This window comes from Typopeltis vanoorti, chromosome 19, assembly GCF_054136105.1.
Source record: "Typopeltis vanoorti isolate ZY-2024b chromosome 19, IOZ_Tvanoo_1.0, whole genome shotgun sequence".
NCBI classification, from domain to species: domain Eukaryota; kingdom Metazoa; phylum Arthropoda; class Arachnida; order Uropygi; family Thelyphonidae; genus Typopeltis; species Typopeltis vanoorti.
Window position 1 is genome coordinate 79,163,667 of NC_143567.1, and position 17,864 is coordinate 79,181,530.

The 17,864-nt window shown below is 35.3% G+C and overlaps 1 protein-coding gene across 3 annotated transcripts in view; it reads right to left on the reverse strand.

The window, feature by feature from the left end:
* The window catches only part of LOC150096281 (transcription factor 12-like), a 620,086-nt gene that overhangs the window by 82,534 nt on the left and 519,688 nt on the right, over nt 1–17,864 (reverse strand). For all 3 annotated transcript variants that reach the window (XR_016549910.1, XM_090408842.1, XM_090408843.1), the window contains one exon: nt 858–1,003. Coding sequence is in view for 2 of the 3 variants with exons in the window: in XM_090408842.1 (XP_090264968.1) it covers nt 858–1,003 (146 nt within the window). In the remaining variant the exon portion in view is untranslated. The remainder of the gene's footprint in view (nt 1–857; nt 1,004–17,864) is intronic.

Here is a 17,864-nt window from a genome sequence, read left to right on the forward strand (position 1 = left end):
AGAAGTGTAATTTATCCCCCCCCCCCCCACTATCAAATGAATTGAGATGAATGATTCTTATTATTCACTTAGATCAAGTGCCATCATTCAGAAGTGCAATTACAGGAGGGCTTTGAGTTGATCCATTTTATAAAAATGGAAGTTGGATTTTGTGGACCATGTTCTTAGCCTCATGAACAGGAGTAAGTAAAAGAAAGTCAAAATATTGCACTGGAAAAAATTTTATTCCGAAAAGCTTTACAAGTAAAGCTTTTCAGAAAAGATTGAGAACATCCAATTTTAACAAGAGTGACTATAATTGGTCACTATATATATATTGGTGACCATACATCAATGTTTTTCAGGACTATGCAAAAGAGACAGTGTATCAGTAGCAGTGTTACCTTCTGCAATTTGATGCAATCTAAGAACATTAGCCAAGACACTCAGAATAATAATAATAATAATAAAAATACAGATCTGCTGCAAGTTATTAATAATTATTGAAACACTCATCAAGTAATCTGCTATGAAAAAGCCATGAAAACTGCTTGAAGCTTAAATATGCAATAACTATATGCTCATTTTAAAATTCTGAGTTACTCTCCTACAAAGATATGAAAGAAATCAAAAACAAATCCAGTGGTCATAACTAAGATCATAACACTACAATTCTTAGCTTCTTAGCTCTGTTTTGCTTTGGTTGTGTGTTTCAAATTCTAACTACTGTTTTTCTAGTGAAGATGATGCACTAAGCTGATAAATATGAAAATAAAATGGTTTAATGGATTCTTTTAACTGTTTGTTTCATATGTATTTTTACAGAATATGAGAGGTATCTCTCAATATATCAAACAGCCAATTTTCATAATTCTTACCTCTAACTTGTTGTTCTAGACTGGTGATCACATCAACAGCTTGATGAAGTATGTTCAATTTTGTCTGGGCTTTATCTGCTTTTAAATGTACCATACACATTCTACCTAATTCTTTAAAGGCCTCATTTATATCCCTTACACGAATCCTAGAAATAAAAAAATAAATAATTAAAAAAATCACAGACAAAGATTTAGTGGTATTTCTGAACCTGTGCATGTAACTCCATCGTTTTAAGTATAAGTGATAAGCAAGTGTTTTTCATTATGGAGCTCCCTACAATAATGAACTGTTTTTGGACTATGGTTGCTTTAAATTACTGGAAGAAAAGTATTTAATGAGAATAATAGTATAATAATATTGTTGGCCTACCTTGGTAGTAATTTGGCATTATAACAGTGCCACAGAATATGGAAATAATAACTATATAAAAATAAAACCGCTGTGGCAGTGACAAATAAAAATATGAGATTTACAAGATAATAATTAAATATGAATAATATAAAACTACCATGAACCCAAAATTAAAAAGATTCACAAGATAAGGATAAAATATGAATAATATAAAACTACCATTGAAACCAAAATTAAAAAGATAGCAAGATTCACAAGATAAGAATTAAAATAGGAACACCTAAAATTAAAATAGGAATAATACAAAAGTACCATGGAACCCGAATTAAATTACTATATCTCCTATGCCTTTAAAAAAAAAAAGACATAGGAAACCTAAAAACAGAGTAAAAATAAATATAAGTGTGTATAATTTAGAAGAGATGTTAAAAATGGATCCAATATATAAAAAAAAAGGGGAAGAAATATTGAGTTTAAGCAAAAAAGATCATTTTGGGTACGGTTGTCTTCAGAAATGAGGAAAGAGTTTAGTGGCATATATACATATATAGTCTGAAACAGTGAGCTTGTAGTGTTCTGATTGGCTAAGATCTTTTTGTGCATATTTAAAAAATAATGGAAGATAAAATAAATGTTTCCCACAGCAAAGTCTTACAATTCCCATATATATATATATATATATATATATATATATATATATAAAACCATGAAACATATATTTAAATATTCAGATTACAGAGTTGGCTTTACTACTTCTCTAAAATTATTATATCCTCTAAAAACTTCCAAAAAAAAACCAAACAGATCAAATAATTCTCCAGTGCTGAATATGCCTTATTGCTTTCCTTATCAACTAAATGATACCATTTATACTGGTATCATTTAGTATTAATACCAGTATTGCACATCTCCCAAAAAGAGAAAATGAGTATTCATGATCTCCAAAACTCAATATTTCTCCTCACTTTTTTTATATTGGGTACATTTATTAACAATACTTCTAAATGATACACACTTACATTTTTACTTCAATTTACATATCAATTCTGGTTCCATTGTAGTTTTATATTATACCTATTTTACTTATCTTGTAAATCTCACTATATTTTTAAACAACAAATTACATGATAATCACGGTAATTATTATTATCAACACCTGACCTCCATGGAGTCAGAGACTCATCGTGGGAGGTACTCACTATTGCATACAATGCTCATCCAACCGGGTCTTAAACTGATTCAATCCACAAACATTCAGGCAATGCATTCCACTCACCAACCACCCTCCATGCAAAAAACCTGCTTCTTACACCCTCCTTATACAGTTTCCTGCAATGGCCTCTTGTTCTACTTCCCTCTCCAATTCTATGAAAAATCTCTTCCATATCTACCTGATAACAATCCCTGACCAGTTTATATGTCTCAATCAAATCCCCCCCCCCCATCTTCCTCCTATTCACGAGGCTCTGCAATTTACATTCCCTCAATCTGTCCTCATACTCCACATTCCAAAGACCACTGACTACATTTGTGAATCTTTTCTGCACCCTTTCCAACATATCCTCATCACCATAAAAACCCGGTGACCAAATCTGTGCACAATAATCCATATGAGGCCTGATCAAGGCCTTATACAACGGAATCATAACCTCTCTATTTCTGCATGTCAGGGTTCTTCGCATCATTGCCATTATTCGATGTGATGTCTTCACAACTTGTGCAATGTGGCCCCAGAATTTCAGGTCCTTGTCCACCATCACACCTAGATCATGCCAAGTACACACTCCCACCAAGTGTGTACCTGGCATCCCATCATTGCATACCAAATCACAAAACCTTACACTTGGCAACATTTAACTGACAGTTACACTTACCTGCCCATTCATGCAATCTATTCAAATCCTCTTGTAAGGCATTAACATCAGCCTGACTGTGCATTGCTCTCCCCAGTTTTGCATCATCTGCAAACAGCTGGATATCACTAGTTAAACCCAACCCAATATCATTAACATACAAATTGAACAACAATGGCCCCAAAACTGACCCCTGTGAAACACCACTGGTGACCTTTCTCTTTCGAGATACTGCATCCCCATATACAACTTTCTGATACCTAATCTGACAGCCACCTGATCCAACACAGAAGTCTGTTATCCAATCCCATCTCTTTCAATTTAATTAAGAGCTTGTCATGTGGTAGCCTATCAAAAGCCCTTGCAAAATCCAAGTACACCACTGTATATGCATCTCTTCTGTCCAAGGTATTTGTCACTTTGCTATAGTACATAAGTAAGTTAGTGAAACATGATCTCCCCTTAACAAACCCATGCTGATAACCACAGAGAATACTGTTGTTATCAACCCATTTCTGTATCCTACTTCTCACCAATCTCTCCAGGACCTTCATCACAACTCCAGATATACAGACCGGTCTATAATTTGAAGCTACAGCCTTATCACCACCTTTATGCAGTGGAACAATTTTACCCTCCTTCCACTCCCTTGGAACATGTGCTATTGCAAAACTCTTGTTAAACAGGCATGCCAATGCTACTGCCAGTTCCCTGGAACATTCTCTTAAGATGCATGGTGATATTTCATCAAATCCTATCGCCTTATTAATATCAAGGTTATTTATTTCCTCAAATACCTCCTGCTCACTCACAATTAAGCTATCCTCTCCTATGTCCTCAACACTCAAATTCTGCATGATTCCACCCTGATCAGGATGAAACACACATATAAATTGATCACTGAATACCTCAACAATGTCTTCTGCAGCAGTTACCATTCTACCACTTTCATCCCTTAACTTCATCTTTCCATGATCATTCTTCCTTCTACTTGCCACATATCTAAAAAACTCTCTATGGTTTTTCTTAGCCTGAATTTGCCAATTTCTGCTCATACTTTACTTTTGTTTTCCTTACTAACTGAGTCACTCTCCTGGCTTGTTCTTTGTATTCTTCATGTGACTGATTACCATTATTCATCTTGTACTTCCTCCAAAGTATTTTCTTTTTCCAGATTTCATGCTTAAGCTCCACATTCATTCATTTTACACCAACCTTATTCAGCCTTTTGGCCTTTGGGATACATTCGTACATTTACATTGATGCTGTTATGTATTTCTTTGTAAGTTCCCATGCAGCATTTATTTCCTTACCACTCAACTCCTCGTTCCATGTTATAGCTCGAAGTTGTCTCTTAAGCTTGTCATAATCACCAGCCTTATAATTCCACGTATATCTTTTCCTTGCAAAAGCCTGCATATGACTAGCCACAACACAGGTGATTACTTCATGATCACTTTCACCAACTGGAGGAAAATGTGAAACCCCTCTAACAATTACATCCTCTGATGAGATCTAATTAACTTTAATGAAAGGGTGCTTGGGTCGCTGAAGCACGTGGCAGGTGATTTGAGCAGTGGTAGGGAAAAGTGTTTTTTAAACGGTGTATAGTGTGAATTCTTTTGTGAATTGTGCTGCATTTTTTTCTCAGTAACACAAGTGTTATTTAGTGGTTCTGCTTTTGGAGTTTCGTTGGGTTACCGAGAAAGCCAGGTCACAGTCGGAAGCATTGTGGTGGAAGAGAAGATAAGTTTTCGCTATCTAGTATAGTTGATTATAGCATTATATTTATATATATATGTTTATATTTAGCGTTTATTTATTTATATATATATCTGTGATACAGTGTTCATATATATTTTTTGGCGATCAGTTTAGTAGTTACATACTTGGCAGTAAGGAATGATGGCAGACGCAACTGCAATCACAAATGGCATGTCACCGAGTCCTCTGCCATTTAAGAACTCTATTATATGTAATATAATAAAGGACTTTTGTGGCATGCAGTGATTGTGGCATGTATGCTTCCCGGGAGTTGGATATGTACGGGTTGAGTGCATATATGTGCAAAATACAGATAGTGGGAGGAAATTAATGAATTGGATATATCGATAACTGACCTAGTTGCTTCAGGGACAGGAAATGAATGTCGGGAGACAAGTAGTGTGATAGGAGAGAATGATGAGCGAAGTATGAATTGGACAATAAGAGTTGGGAGTGTGGAAAGCTCGAATGCTGTGAAGTTTACGGAGATGGTTTTGATTGGGTAAAAGAATGGCGAGTAAGAGTGACTAACTTGCAGAAAAGGATAGATGAGCCGAAAGAAGAGGTGAATATCTTGCGAATGAGATGAGAAGTATGAAAGATGAGATTAGAAGAATGGAAGAGATGCATGCAAGGCGACTCAGAGTAGGAGTGAGAGAAAGTTTTGGGAATGATAGAAGAGGAGAGAGAGGGAATGAGAGAGAGGTTTGGGAATGATAGAAGAGGAGAGTATAGAAGCAGTAGGAGAAAAGGAATGAGAGAGGGGTTTGAGAATGAGAGTATAGAAATAGTAGAAGACAGGAAATGAGAGAGGTATGGGAATGATAGAAGAGGAGAAAATGGGAACAGTAGAAGAGAGGGAATGAGAGACAGAGATATGGGAATGATAGAAGAGGAGAAAATGGGAACAGTAAAAGAGAGAGTTATGTGAATGATGGAAGAGGAGAGAATAGGATGAATAGGATAAGTGGAAGAGAGGGAATGAGAGAGAGAGTGGGAATGATAGAAGAGAGAATGGAAACAGTAGATGAGAGGGAATGATAAGAGGTGTAATGTACAGTGACTCAATGATCCGTGGTGTGCAAGATAGGCTGTGTGAGGAGTGTTTGCCTGGAGGAACAATAGACAGTGTGACTATGGCAATTAAGAGGATGAAAGGGTGGATGAAATGATTGTGATGGTAGGAACAAATAACTTGACAGATAATGTAAATTGGGCAGCGAGAGATATGAGATTCTTGCTTGAGGTAGTACAAAAGAAGATGCAGAGAGGAAAGATAGTGTGTGTGTTGCCTAGGTTTGATTGTGATGAGCTGAGCAGAAGAGCAGTAATATTGAATAACATAATAGCTAGAATGTGTCAGAAGAGAGGATTGGAATATGTGGAGCTTGGACAGCGTTTGAGGACAGAAAGGAATTGTATACGAGAGACCGCTTGCATTTAAATGAGGAAGGACGTAGGCATATGGAGAGATTGTTGTTCTGAATGAGTCACTGTGTCAATGCAGGGAAACAAGAATGCTCAAGTTGGTAGCAGGGGTGGCCTCTTGTGGGAAAGGGTACTTGGGAGAAGGAGGACACCATTAGGTAGCAGTGAGCACAGTGGAGTCTAGAGGGGGATAATGCTCGGTATAAAAATAGTGGCATTTTTTATGCCACTTCATACTTTTTATACAGGAGTATCCAGAATAAAGAAGAGGAATTGGTGGAACTGATAGCATCAGCCTGGCGAAAGATTATTGGGATCACTGAGACGTGGTTAACAGAAGAGGATATAATAACAGGAACAGAAGTAGCAGGGTACAGCATTTTTTGGCAGGATAGAAAGGGAAAGTGTGGTGGTGGTGGAGTACTGCTTATGATAAGTGACGACTTATGTCCTCTAAGAGTGGACGCTTTGGAAGGCAGTGACACTAATGATTTTGAAAGTATATGGTGTGAGGCAGAGATAGGCAAGATGGGATATTTAGTGGGGTGTTGCTACAAACCATGGAGCACAGAGGGCGGGGACCAGGAGATGTTTAGACAGTTCAGCCTGGCAAGTTCAAGAAGAATGATTGTTATAGGAGATTTTAACTACAGCACTATAAATTGGGGAGAGGAAGATGCATGTAACAATAAGGGAATGGAATTTCTAGAATTCTTGAGGGACAAATATCTTAGGCAACATGTAATACAGGGAACAAGAGGTTCAAGAGTTTTGGATTTGGTTATAGCATCAGATGAGTTGATAATAACTGAGATGACATCTCTCCCACTAGCTGGAGAGAGTGACCATGTGGTTTTGACTTGGAAGATGAATACACATGCATCAAGGAGACGGGAACGTATGTGGATTTATAAGGCAGGTGATTATAATAGTCTTAGACATCAACTTGGAGAAGTTTCATGGAGGGAGGAATTGGAAGGCCAGGAAATCATTAGTGCTTGGGAAATTGTGAAGGAATATTTGTTAGCAGCAATAGTAAGCCGCACTCCACAAGTGAAGAAGAGGACACAATTTGGTGTAATGTGGATGACAAACAATATTAAACAGGAACTGTATGCAAAAAAGAGGCTATGGAAGAGATATAAGGAGACAGGTGAAGAGAAGATGCATGAAGAATATAAGACACAGGCCAGAAGAGTGACTAGTGTGGTAAGGAAGGCGAAACTGGAATATGAGAATAGATTGGCCCTAAGATCCAAAGAAAATCCTAGGGAATTTTTTTTAGCTATGTGGCCAGTAGGAGGAGAAATGATTGTGAAAAAATGACATTGTGGGATAAAAATGGGAATAGAGTGACTGATGCAGAGGACATGGTGGAATTGTTCAATGAACACTTTATTAGTATATTTCATCCTGGAGGAGTAAATTTTAATATTAGTGGGATAAGGTAGGTTCGAGGTGCAGGAGGAGAATGTGTTCCAAATACAGAGTACTCTGGATGTCAGTAAAGCTGTGGGACTGGATGGTATTTCACCACGAGTTTTGAGAGAATGTGCTAAGGAACCAAGAGCTCTGTTGATCTGCTTTTCAATGAAGTCTGGCTACAGGAAAGGTGCCTAGAGAATGGAAGGAAAGTAAGATAGTGCCATTGCATAAGGGCGGTAGTAAACTAGAAGTGTCTAATTATAAGCCAGTTTGTGTGTCATCAATAGTTAAGAATTTGGAGACATCAGTTAGGGACAGTATACAACATTGGGCAGATGAGGGTAATGTTATCTGTGAGAGTAACATGGATTTGTGAGGGGGGGGTGCTCTTGTTTTAGTAATATGCTAGCCTTTTATAATAAAGTTACAAGAGCAGTAGATGAGGGAAAGACATATATTGTCATTTTCTGGGATTTAGCGAATGCATTTGACAGATTGCCACATAATAGGCTGATATTTAAGTTGCAGCACATGGGTTTAAATGTCGGGTTAGTCAAATGTATTCAGGATTGGCTGACTGATAGTATCGGAGAGTTGTGTATGGTGGGGCAGTTTCAAGGAGGCAGAGGATTACAAGTGGGGTCCCACAGGCTCAGTACTCGGACCTATATTCAGGGTTGAGTGTTCAGTTGTTTGTGGATGATGTGAAGCTGGGAAGGGTTATTAGTAATAGTGCAGATGTGGTATCCCTGCAAGAGGATTTAAATAAACTAGACAGATGAGCAAATGAATGGGGTTGTCGGTTTAATGCAGCAAAATGTGAGGTATTGAGGTTTGGGACACATCAATGGGACGCTGCATACTCTACTGGAGGAGATATACTGGAGGAAGTAGGGGAGACAAGAGATCTGGGGTTGATGATTGATGGACACCTGAAATTCAAGGGACGGATTGCAAAGGTGGTGAAGGTAACACAAAGGATTGCTGCAATAATGAGAAGGATGCTGACCTGCAGAGATAAAAGAGTTATCATTCTGTTGTATAAGACCCTGATTAGACCACACTTAGACTATTGTTCTCAGATTTGGTCCCCAGGATTTGAAGGGGATAAATTAACTGTGGAAAGGGTACAGAGGCAGATAACAGAGACAGTTTCAGGATTGTACAATGTTAGTTATGAGGATCGACTGAGGGAATGTGGACCATAGAGTTTGGTGGATAGAAGAAGGAGAGGTGATATGATTGAGACTTTTTAACTGTTGAGAGGTGGTTACAGGGTTGACACTGGGGAGTTTTTTCGCTTGGTTGAACAGCGGGAAGGAGTGATGACAAGGGGCCATCCCTGGAAGTTACGAAAGGAAACTGTGAGCAATAAGGTGAGGAGTGGTTTCTTTGCATGGAGGGTGGTTGAACCATGGAATGCATTGCCTTATAGAATGGTGAGAGCGATAACGGTGAATGAGTTTAAGGAGTGGTATGTGTTTCCAAGTTGGGACCTCCCATGTTGAGTCTTTATAGACTGTATTTCCTAGGAAGGATCTCCCGCAATGAGTCTTTTGACTCCTTGGAGGCTTAAATAATAATAATAATAATAAAAAGTACAGATATTTCGTACTGAAATAACAGTACATCATCAGTGTGTAGAAACAAGCAAATCAAAGAAACGGGAATACAAGGTACATACAACAATCGGTTTACCAATTAAAAATGGTTATCACATGCTAGAAATTAATATATTAATAAATAATATTAAAACTATTTTTGATGTTTACATAAAATGAGAATCTTCCAAAAGTTTGGGAGAGATACAATTGTTACGATTTAGATTTAGTCAATGTAAAAGGGCTTCGCAACTTTCTTTGAAAAGGCATTCATATTTAAAACTGCTTCTATGGAGAAGACGAGCTTCATCCCACAGGATACTGTGTTTAGTGTCAATATTATGCTGGGCCAGACCAAACTTTTTAGGTTTCAAGTATTTAACATCAATATTACACTGAACATCGTGTCTGGTCTGGCACAGCATAATAGTGACACAAAACACAGTATCCTGGATGAAGCTTGTCTTCTCCATAGAAGAAAGTTGTGAAGCCCTTTTTTAAGCCCTTATCGGTCGAATCTGAATCAGAACAACTGTCTTTCTCTCCCAAAAGTTTGGGAGATTCTCATTTTATGTAAACCTCAAAAATAGTTTTAATATTATTTATTAATATATTCACTTCCAGCATGTGGCTATCATTTTTAATTGGTAAACTGAATGTTGTATGTACCTTGTATTCCTGTTTCTTCAATTTGCTTGTTTCTGTGCACTGATGGTGTACTGTTATTTTCTGTACCAAATATCTGTACTTTCATTTCATTAAAGTTAATTATTGTAGTTATCATGTAATTTGTTGTTTATAGTTGTCATAGGTATCTTTAAAGATTAGATTTACTATATTTTTATTTATCATTGTAATAATAGTTTTATTTTTATTTATTTATTATGTCCATTTCCACATTCCAAATTCATTCACCCTTTTAATCCATTGTTTTTTGCACATTTTGACTTCAAGTTTTATTTTCAATTTTTAATATTTTATTCTACAATTTTACATAATATTAAATTATCTATCAATCTACCTATATTTTGGTCTTCCTCTGGGTCTTTTTTCTGTCAACCTGGCAAAGAACATTGTTTTGCTAATCCTTTCTCTGTTTAAGTGACCATACCACCTGAGATTTGCTCTACTAGCACATCCCGGAGTGCTAACAATTGCAAGTTCTTTCCTAATATCCTCATAATAGTGCATCATTAGTACTGATGATGTACTGTTATTTAATGTGATACTGCCATTGATACCATCTGTTCACTCTACTAATCTTTCTCAGAACTCTCATATCAGAGGTCTCTAGTATTTGATCAAGTGTTTTATTTCTAACCATCTCTCAGATCCATAAGTTAAAATTAGTTTGAACATTGTCTTGTATATACAGTTAATTTTGTGTATTGACTAATTTCTGTCTTATTCCATAAAAATTTATTCAGCTGACTTCTATCATACCAGCTTTACTAATTCTGTTGTTTATTTCCATATTTAATTTACCATCTTCACTAAATATTGTGCCTAAATAGTTGAAATGTTTTACTCGTTCTATAGGTTCATCATTCAGGATGCAGTTAATGTTTTCAAGGTTTCTGCCTATTTTCATTGTCTTTGCCTTTTTATTGCTGATTTTTATACCAAATTTATTACAGCAGTTATTCAATTTGGTCACAGAATCCTGTAGACTTGTCCTGAATTTATTTAGGAGTATAAAATCATCTGCATAAAGCAAAGAGCTAAGATCATCATCATCATCATCAAATTCCTGCCATGTACCCTCAAGGGGTGTACAGGATATGACAGTACTACATGAAAAAATTACATCATTACTAACTTCCTATCTACAATTTTCCTCCAAATCAAGCTGTTACTTGTCAAGACTCCAACATTATCAGATCTTATATTTCTATCGTCTAAGGCACTTTGTACCGTATCAATCCACCTATATCTTGGTCTTCCTCTGGGTCGTTTTCCTGCCAACCTGGCAGAGAACACTTGTTTTGCTAATCTTTCCTCTCCCATTCTATTTAAGTGACCATACCACCTGAGATTAGCTCTGCTAACGCATTCCTGGATGCTGACAATGTCAAGTTCTTTCCTAAAAGAGCTATGATTAACATCTCCAATTTTGATATCAGATTTAATATCACTTTCCATTACATTATCTCCACTGGAACAGTGGAGATAATGTAATGGAAAGTATGTTGATGTGTCATCACAAATGACACATCAACATACCACTACATCTACATTGCAGATTTGTGTGATGTTTTATTTAGTGCTTGAGATTCAAAATCTTCTGTGGAGGAGACAATGGAAATCCTTTCAAATGACAAAAAGTCTCATGAGTGTATCCCATTATAGAAGATATTGTTCTTATGGAAAAAAATGTGTTGTTTAAGATGTTATACATTTCTCATTAAGCACACTGTGGGAAATGAAGTCACATCCAGGGTAACAAAGAGTAATATTTGTACAAACTTTTACAGTCTGTAAGTTGCATCCTCTAACTTTATATATATAGACTTTTCATTGTTATGAAAAGCCAATATAGTATTTTTAGAGTTATCAGAGATCTACACTGAGTTTCATTACCATCCAAGGTAAAAAAAAAAAAAAAAAGTATTCACTAGTCTCATCTAAAAATATGATTATTATCTTATCATGCTATCAATACCTAGTTTCCTGTGAATTCAGCAAATATTCTGTCAGAAAGTGACAGAGTATGATTAAATTATGAGAATATATTACAAGCAGGCTTTTATAAATGATGATTAACAGATAAAGGCATTTAAAATTTTATTTTACTTTAATTTTTAATATGAATTCCCATCACTGAAATGCTGCCAGGATGGGATTAGGATTATAATATAATTTAGGAATTCTACTCTACAATAGAATGGTGGTATTACACCAGTTTGACCACCATGTAGAATTAACCAATAGACATGACTGACCAGAGTTAGACCACATACATTCAGATTCAGATAAGGTCTCAGAAATGATTTTAAAAAAATAAAACAAAACAATGAACTGTCTTAATAAACAGATAAACAAAGAAAATAAATTAAGTCAAAATAAAATTCTCAGTAACAAGTTAAGTTATTTAATAATGGACAGAATTCAATGGTTTTAATTATACATTAGCAAAGCAGAGCATTTTGCTATTCTATTCTATTCTAGCCTTATGGCCTTATACTTGTGAAAATGAGGCTGGAACAATTTAATGAAACGCTTAGAGCACTGTTTCTCAAAGTGTGGTACGCGTACCCCTGGGGGTAAGTGAAAGGTCTTCGGGGGGGGGGGGGGGTACGTGGCAATTTTCAGTTATGCATATTAATGCATGGAATCATTACTAAGAAAAAAAGAATTATTTTAACCGCATATATATTCTCAATAAATTATATATCATGTATGAATTCTCCTATTCAAATTGTGATAACTGCTTGCAAAGCTTGAATAGTTTGCAAATTCGGGGGTGATCACTCGGGAATCTTTGTTCAGCTTCGTATATGAACATACATTGCAAGCCTCAACAAAGCAAAGAGCGTTACAATAGCAACTGATAAAAAAGTAATTATATGAATCATTAGTAGATGTAATTAAGACAGTTAAGCAGATATTAATCAATGTGCTTCATTATTTGATCATATTACAAATTTGTTGTTAGTTAAAATAACAATTAATAATGACGGAAGTTATAATACCTATAATAAATATTATAATTTTTTTAGCTTTCAAATTCTTAAGTATGGATCTTTGGTTAAAGACTGGATTTAACCAATGATTTAACAAGAAAACGTTGATATTGTATCTGGATGAAATGAAAATGATAATGGTGTGTCATCTGACATCTCTAAAAACCAACTGTGAAGAAGAAGATAAAACTTCGTATGATATGAATCACTTGAAATGTGGATTTTCATGGACAGGAAATAAAGAGGAACCTATTGTCATTTGTCATGAAACTTTAAAAAATGAAAGCATGAAACCATCTAATTTATATTGCCATTTTGAATCGAAACATAATGAATACAAGGAGAAACCTGTAGAATTTTTTTCAAAAGACATTAATATTAATATTAATTAATATTTCTTTTGTTTTAATTAATATTGAGTGGATAACATATCCTTTCAATATCAAAATCTATGCCAAAGGGTCTATCGCCAATAGAAGAAGAACAACTCTTAGAACTAGCTTCTGATGGTTTCCTAAAAAATAAATACAACAAGAATACATTATCATTATTTTGGCTACAAATACAGAATCAATTTCTTGAATTAACTGATAAAGCTCTAAGGTACATTTTTCCATTACCAAATTCATATCTGTGCAAAGTTGGATTTTCAGCCCTTGTAGATGTTAAGACAAAGAAGAGGAACTGTGTTATAGATGCCGAACTGCATCTGAGATTGAAATTAACAACTATAGAGCCAAATTATGATGCAATTTTATCCAACTATAAGCAGTTTCATTCTGCTCATTGATGATAAATTATTTAAATTAAGTAAAAACTTATAGTATCTTTATTAATTTTGTTCTATTAAAAATAAATCGTATTTTTTTTTTGTTTACATGTACATCTAAATTCAAATAAAATAGACATTTAATGAAATATACATTTTTTATTTATGTATTATTGTTATTATTTTGATAACGGGGTACTTGGTAATAATGAAAATTTAAGAAGGGGTACATGGGTATCTGAAGTTTGAAAAACACTGACTTAAGAGGATGCTATCTCCAGACTAAAAAATTTTGTTATTACCAAGGGCACTTTATTTGCAAGAGGTGTGGTCAGTCACCACCACCAATGTACCTACTGAGGAGAAGCTTAACATTTCCCTTACTAGAATACTGATTAATAAGAATAAAGCATAATTTTACTAAAGTATACTACTGTTTTGAAAAGAATCAAAGACAAACAACTCTTAGATGGGAACAGCAGACTCAAATATACATGTATTATATGCAGTGGTGAGCTATAGGGGACTCGCCCTAGCCCCTTGTTCTTCTTGTTTACTTTTTTATTTTTTCAAAAAAAAAAAAAAAAGAAAAAAAAAACATAATTTTTTGAAATATATTAAGCGAAAAACTCATACAGTAACCTAACAAAGTGATTTTATTAAATAAAATATTATACTTACTGTTACTACCATTTTACAAATAAGCATTCACTTTTGGTAATCGCATATAAATAAATAGGACTATAAAATAATGCCCCTTGCTTGGTACTGTTGATTATCGCTTGAAGTATAAAAACAAAAGAGAAATCTAACGTATCTCAATATTACTGTGTTTAGATAATATTTATTTATTATTTATAGATTGTTTGTCATAAAAACTTCTATCGCAAACAAAAGAAATTTATTTTGTTTATAAAAAATGCAGACTATTTCATATGTGCGATTATAAAAGATTTTATTCTTATTATATTTTGATAGTTAAAAAATGTTTTTCTTATGTTAAGATAAATTAAACACAGATGATTGTGTGCAAATATTTCATGTTTAAATCGTGAAATATTTGTTTAAAAATGATAGGCTTTACAGGTTGACTGTCCCCTCATACTTTTTGATTGGTATTTATACACAAGCTGTATTAATAAAAGTTTTTGTGTGAAATATGGCTTCTTTTTGCTCGATGATGCGAGCCCTTTGTTAAAATTTCCATAGCTCACCACTGATTATATGTATATTAGTAGGAGAGAAGAGAAGAGCTTGAAAACAACAATAATATCTTAGAGATGAAGAAGATAATTTCTCCTGAAGTACCAAGTTTCATCCATAATCTATAATTGTTTGGCCAGATCATCTTCAACTTGATGCAGAATGAGGTTGGCATTTGAGAATGATGTTACTTGCCTTGAAATTTTTGAACTCCTCAAATGTGGTGCTTCTCTTTTATTGTGATATTTGGCTAGCAGATATTTCATACTTCTTCAACTGTAGTGTACTCATCTTTGAACTTATAACAATGTAACTTTTTGGTGGAAGAAGCTGATGGACGAGAGAAAAATGATGATGTAATTCAGCAACACTATATTTCCAGATGATAAATATGTCATTTATGTATCTCCATCAAAGTGAAGATTTGTTGAATATAAGTTTTTATAAGTTATAAGAGGTTGGTATTAATCATTTATTATAATTAACTTGTATTTTTTTTTTTTTTTAGCAAAACCACAACTTAATTTTGAGGAACTCCTAATCCAGTAAAATAAAAAACTGGAAATAAAACAAACGGTGTAGATGACATGATGAGCTCAATAAACATAAACATAGACATCAAATATAAACGAAACTCAAAAACTAAAAGCAACACAATTTAGCATGGAACTATTTCTGCTCAGTGTCACAAGACTGGATCAGAAAAGAAATCAAACTAAAATCTTTGACATAACATAAAGAGTGAAATATTTGAAGTTCCGGAAATGGGTTGGGCATATTGCTTGAAGACAAGACCAAAGATGGGAGAAGTACTTGACTGAATATCATGGGAAGTAAATTAACCATGACAATGATCAAAATGAGACTAGATAGATGAAATTGGCATGTGTAAGCAAAAGATGCTCTTGGAAAGCCCTTTATCCAATAATGGATCAATAACGGCTGACAACGTATATATTATTGGAGTCAGCAGACTCATCGTGGGCAGATTCATTCAACTGACAACACATTTATCATACCAAATCTTAAAATCCTTAACACTCCTTTAACAACACATTCTGGTAACGCATTCCATTCACTGACAATTCTCCATGCAAAATACCAACTCCTCACACCACTCTTCACCAACATTCTGACATAATTTCCAGGGATGGCCTCTGGTTTTTCTCCTCTCGCCTTCTGCTCTTTTTTATAACCCCATCTGGATTAATCCGATAACATCCTCTCACTAACTTAAATGTCTCTGTCATATCAATTCTTCTCTTCCTATCCACCAAAAACTCTGAAATCCACATTTCTTCAACCTCTCTCCATAGCCAGCATTCCAAAGTCCTGATATTGTCTTAGTAACTAGTCTCTGGATTCTCTCTAATGTTTCCACATCACACTGAAAACCAGGTGACCAAATATGAGCATGATAGCCCAGGTGTGATCTAACCAGTGCTTTATACAGTGGCACAACAACTTCCTTATCCCTACATGTTAGAGCACTTCTCGTCATAGCAGCACTACGATGTGTAGCCTTTGCAACACTTGCAATATGCCCTTTAAACTTCAGTCTACTGTCAATGTGCTCCAAAATGCAACACCTTGCACTTATTGATATTAAAACTAGAACCCCACCCCTTTGTCCAGGTAAAAAGTCTATTCAAATCTTCCTGAAGAGAATTAACATCAGTAGTGCTACTTATAAATCTCCCCAACTTTGCATTATCAGCAAACAACTGAAGATCTCCAGTCAGTCCCTATGATATACCATTTACAAAAAAAAAAAAGTTAAACAGCAGGGACCCAAGAACAGAACTGGGGCATGCCACTGGTTACCCTCCATTTTTGAGACACTGCCCCATCATTCACAACTTACTGGTATCGTTCAGAGAGCCAATCTTCGATCCATCTAACCGATATACCATCTATTCCCATCCTCTGCAGCTTATACATCAACTTATCAGGTGGCAATCTATCAAACACGTTTGTAAAATCCAAGAATATCACTGTATATGATTCTCCTTTATGTAACACCCTCATTACCCTAATATAAAATGCAAGTAAATTACTAAAACAGCGCTGTGCTACCCTTTACAAATCCATGCTGACCACCATAAAGAATGCTGTGTCCACCAACCCAATCTTGTATTCTATTCCTAACCAATCTCTCCAACACCTTAACCACAACTGTAGTTATACAGACTGGTCTATAATTGGAAACCTCTATCCTAGAATCATGCTTGGGTACTATTTTGCCTTCTTTCCACTCCTCAGGAACCCTACCCAATGCAAGATGTCCACATTCCTTAAGAATATTCTTGTAGCAAGGCTTATACATTGGTCATACATAACTGGTAAATAACTTAAGGAATTTACAATGCATAACACGGATATCAATTAAAGGAAACTTTAATGAATACCTTCAATATTTCGGCAACGTCACGTTACCATCTTCAGGAACATACAAATATGGTATGTGCATGCAGGCACTAACAAAAGCAAATGAGGAAGAAGGCAAGAAACTAATATTGTTCCTAAAGTCCTAATGGTTCCCCCTAGAGCACTAATTGGGTTGTCTCGGTCGTTGGGCCGAAGTTCTCATGATGTAAGTCTTTCAAATTTGGGATAGTCTTATGCACCCAAATTTGTTGACATTTGGAACGTTTTTTAGAGCTGCTGATGATTCCATAAATAATCTTTCATACTTGAACTTGCTGCAGTGTATTATTTTAGTTTTCTTCCAATGAATTCTATGGCGGTTATCTATGGGATGGTCTGCAATCCCAGAGTGGCTGTACTGGTGGAACCGGATGTAGTCTTTGTGTTCTGAAATCCTGATATTCGCTGTCCTGCCTGTTTGGCCAAAGTAGGCCAATTACAGCTGCAAGGGACCTGGTATACACCAGGTAGGTCTTTAATAGAGCAGATAAGAGATGCCAAC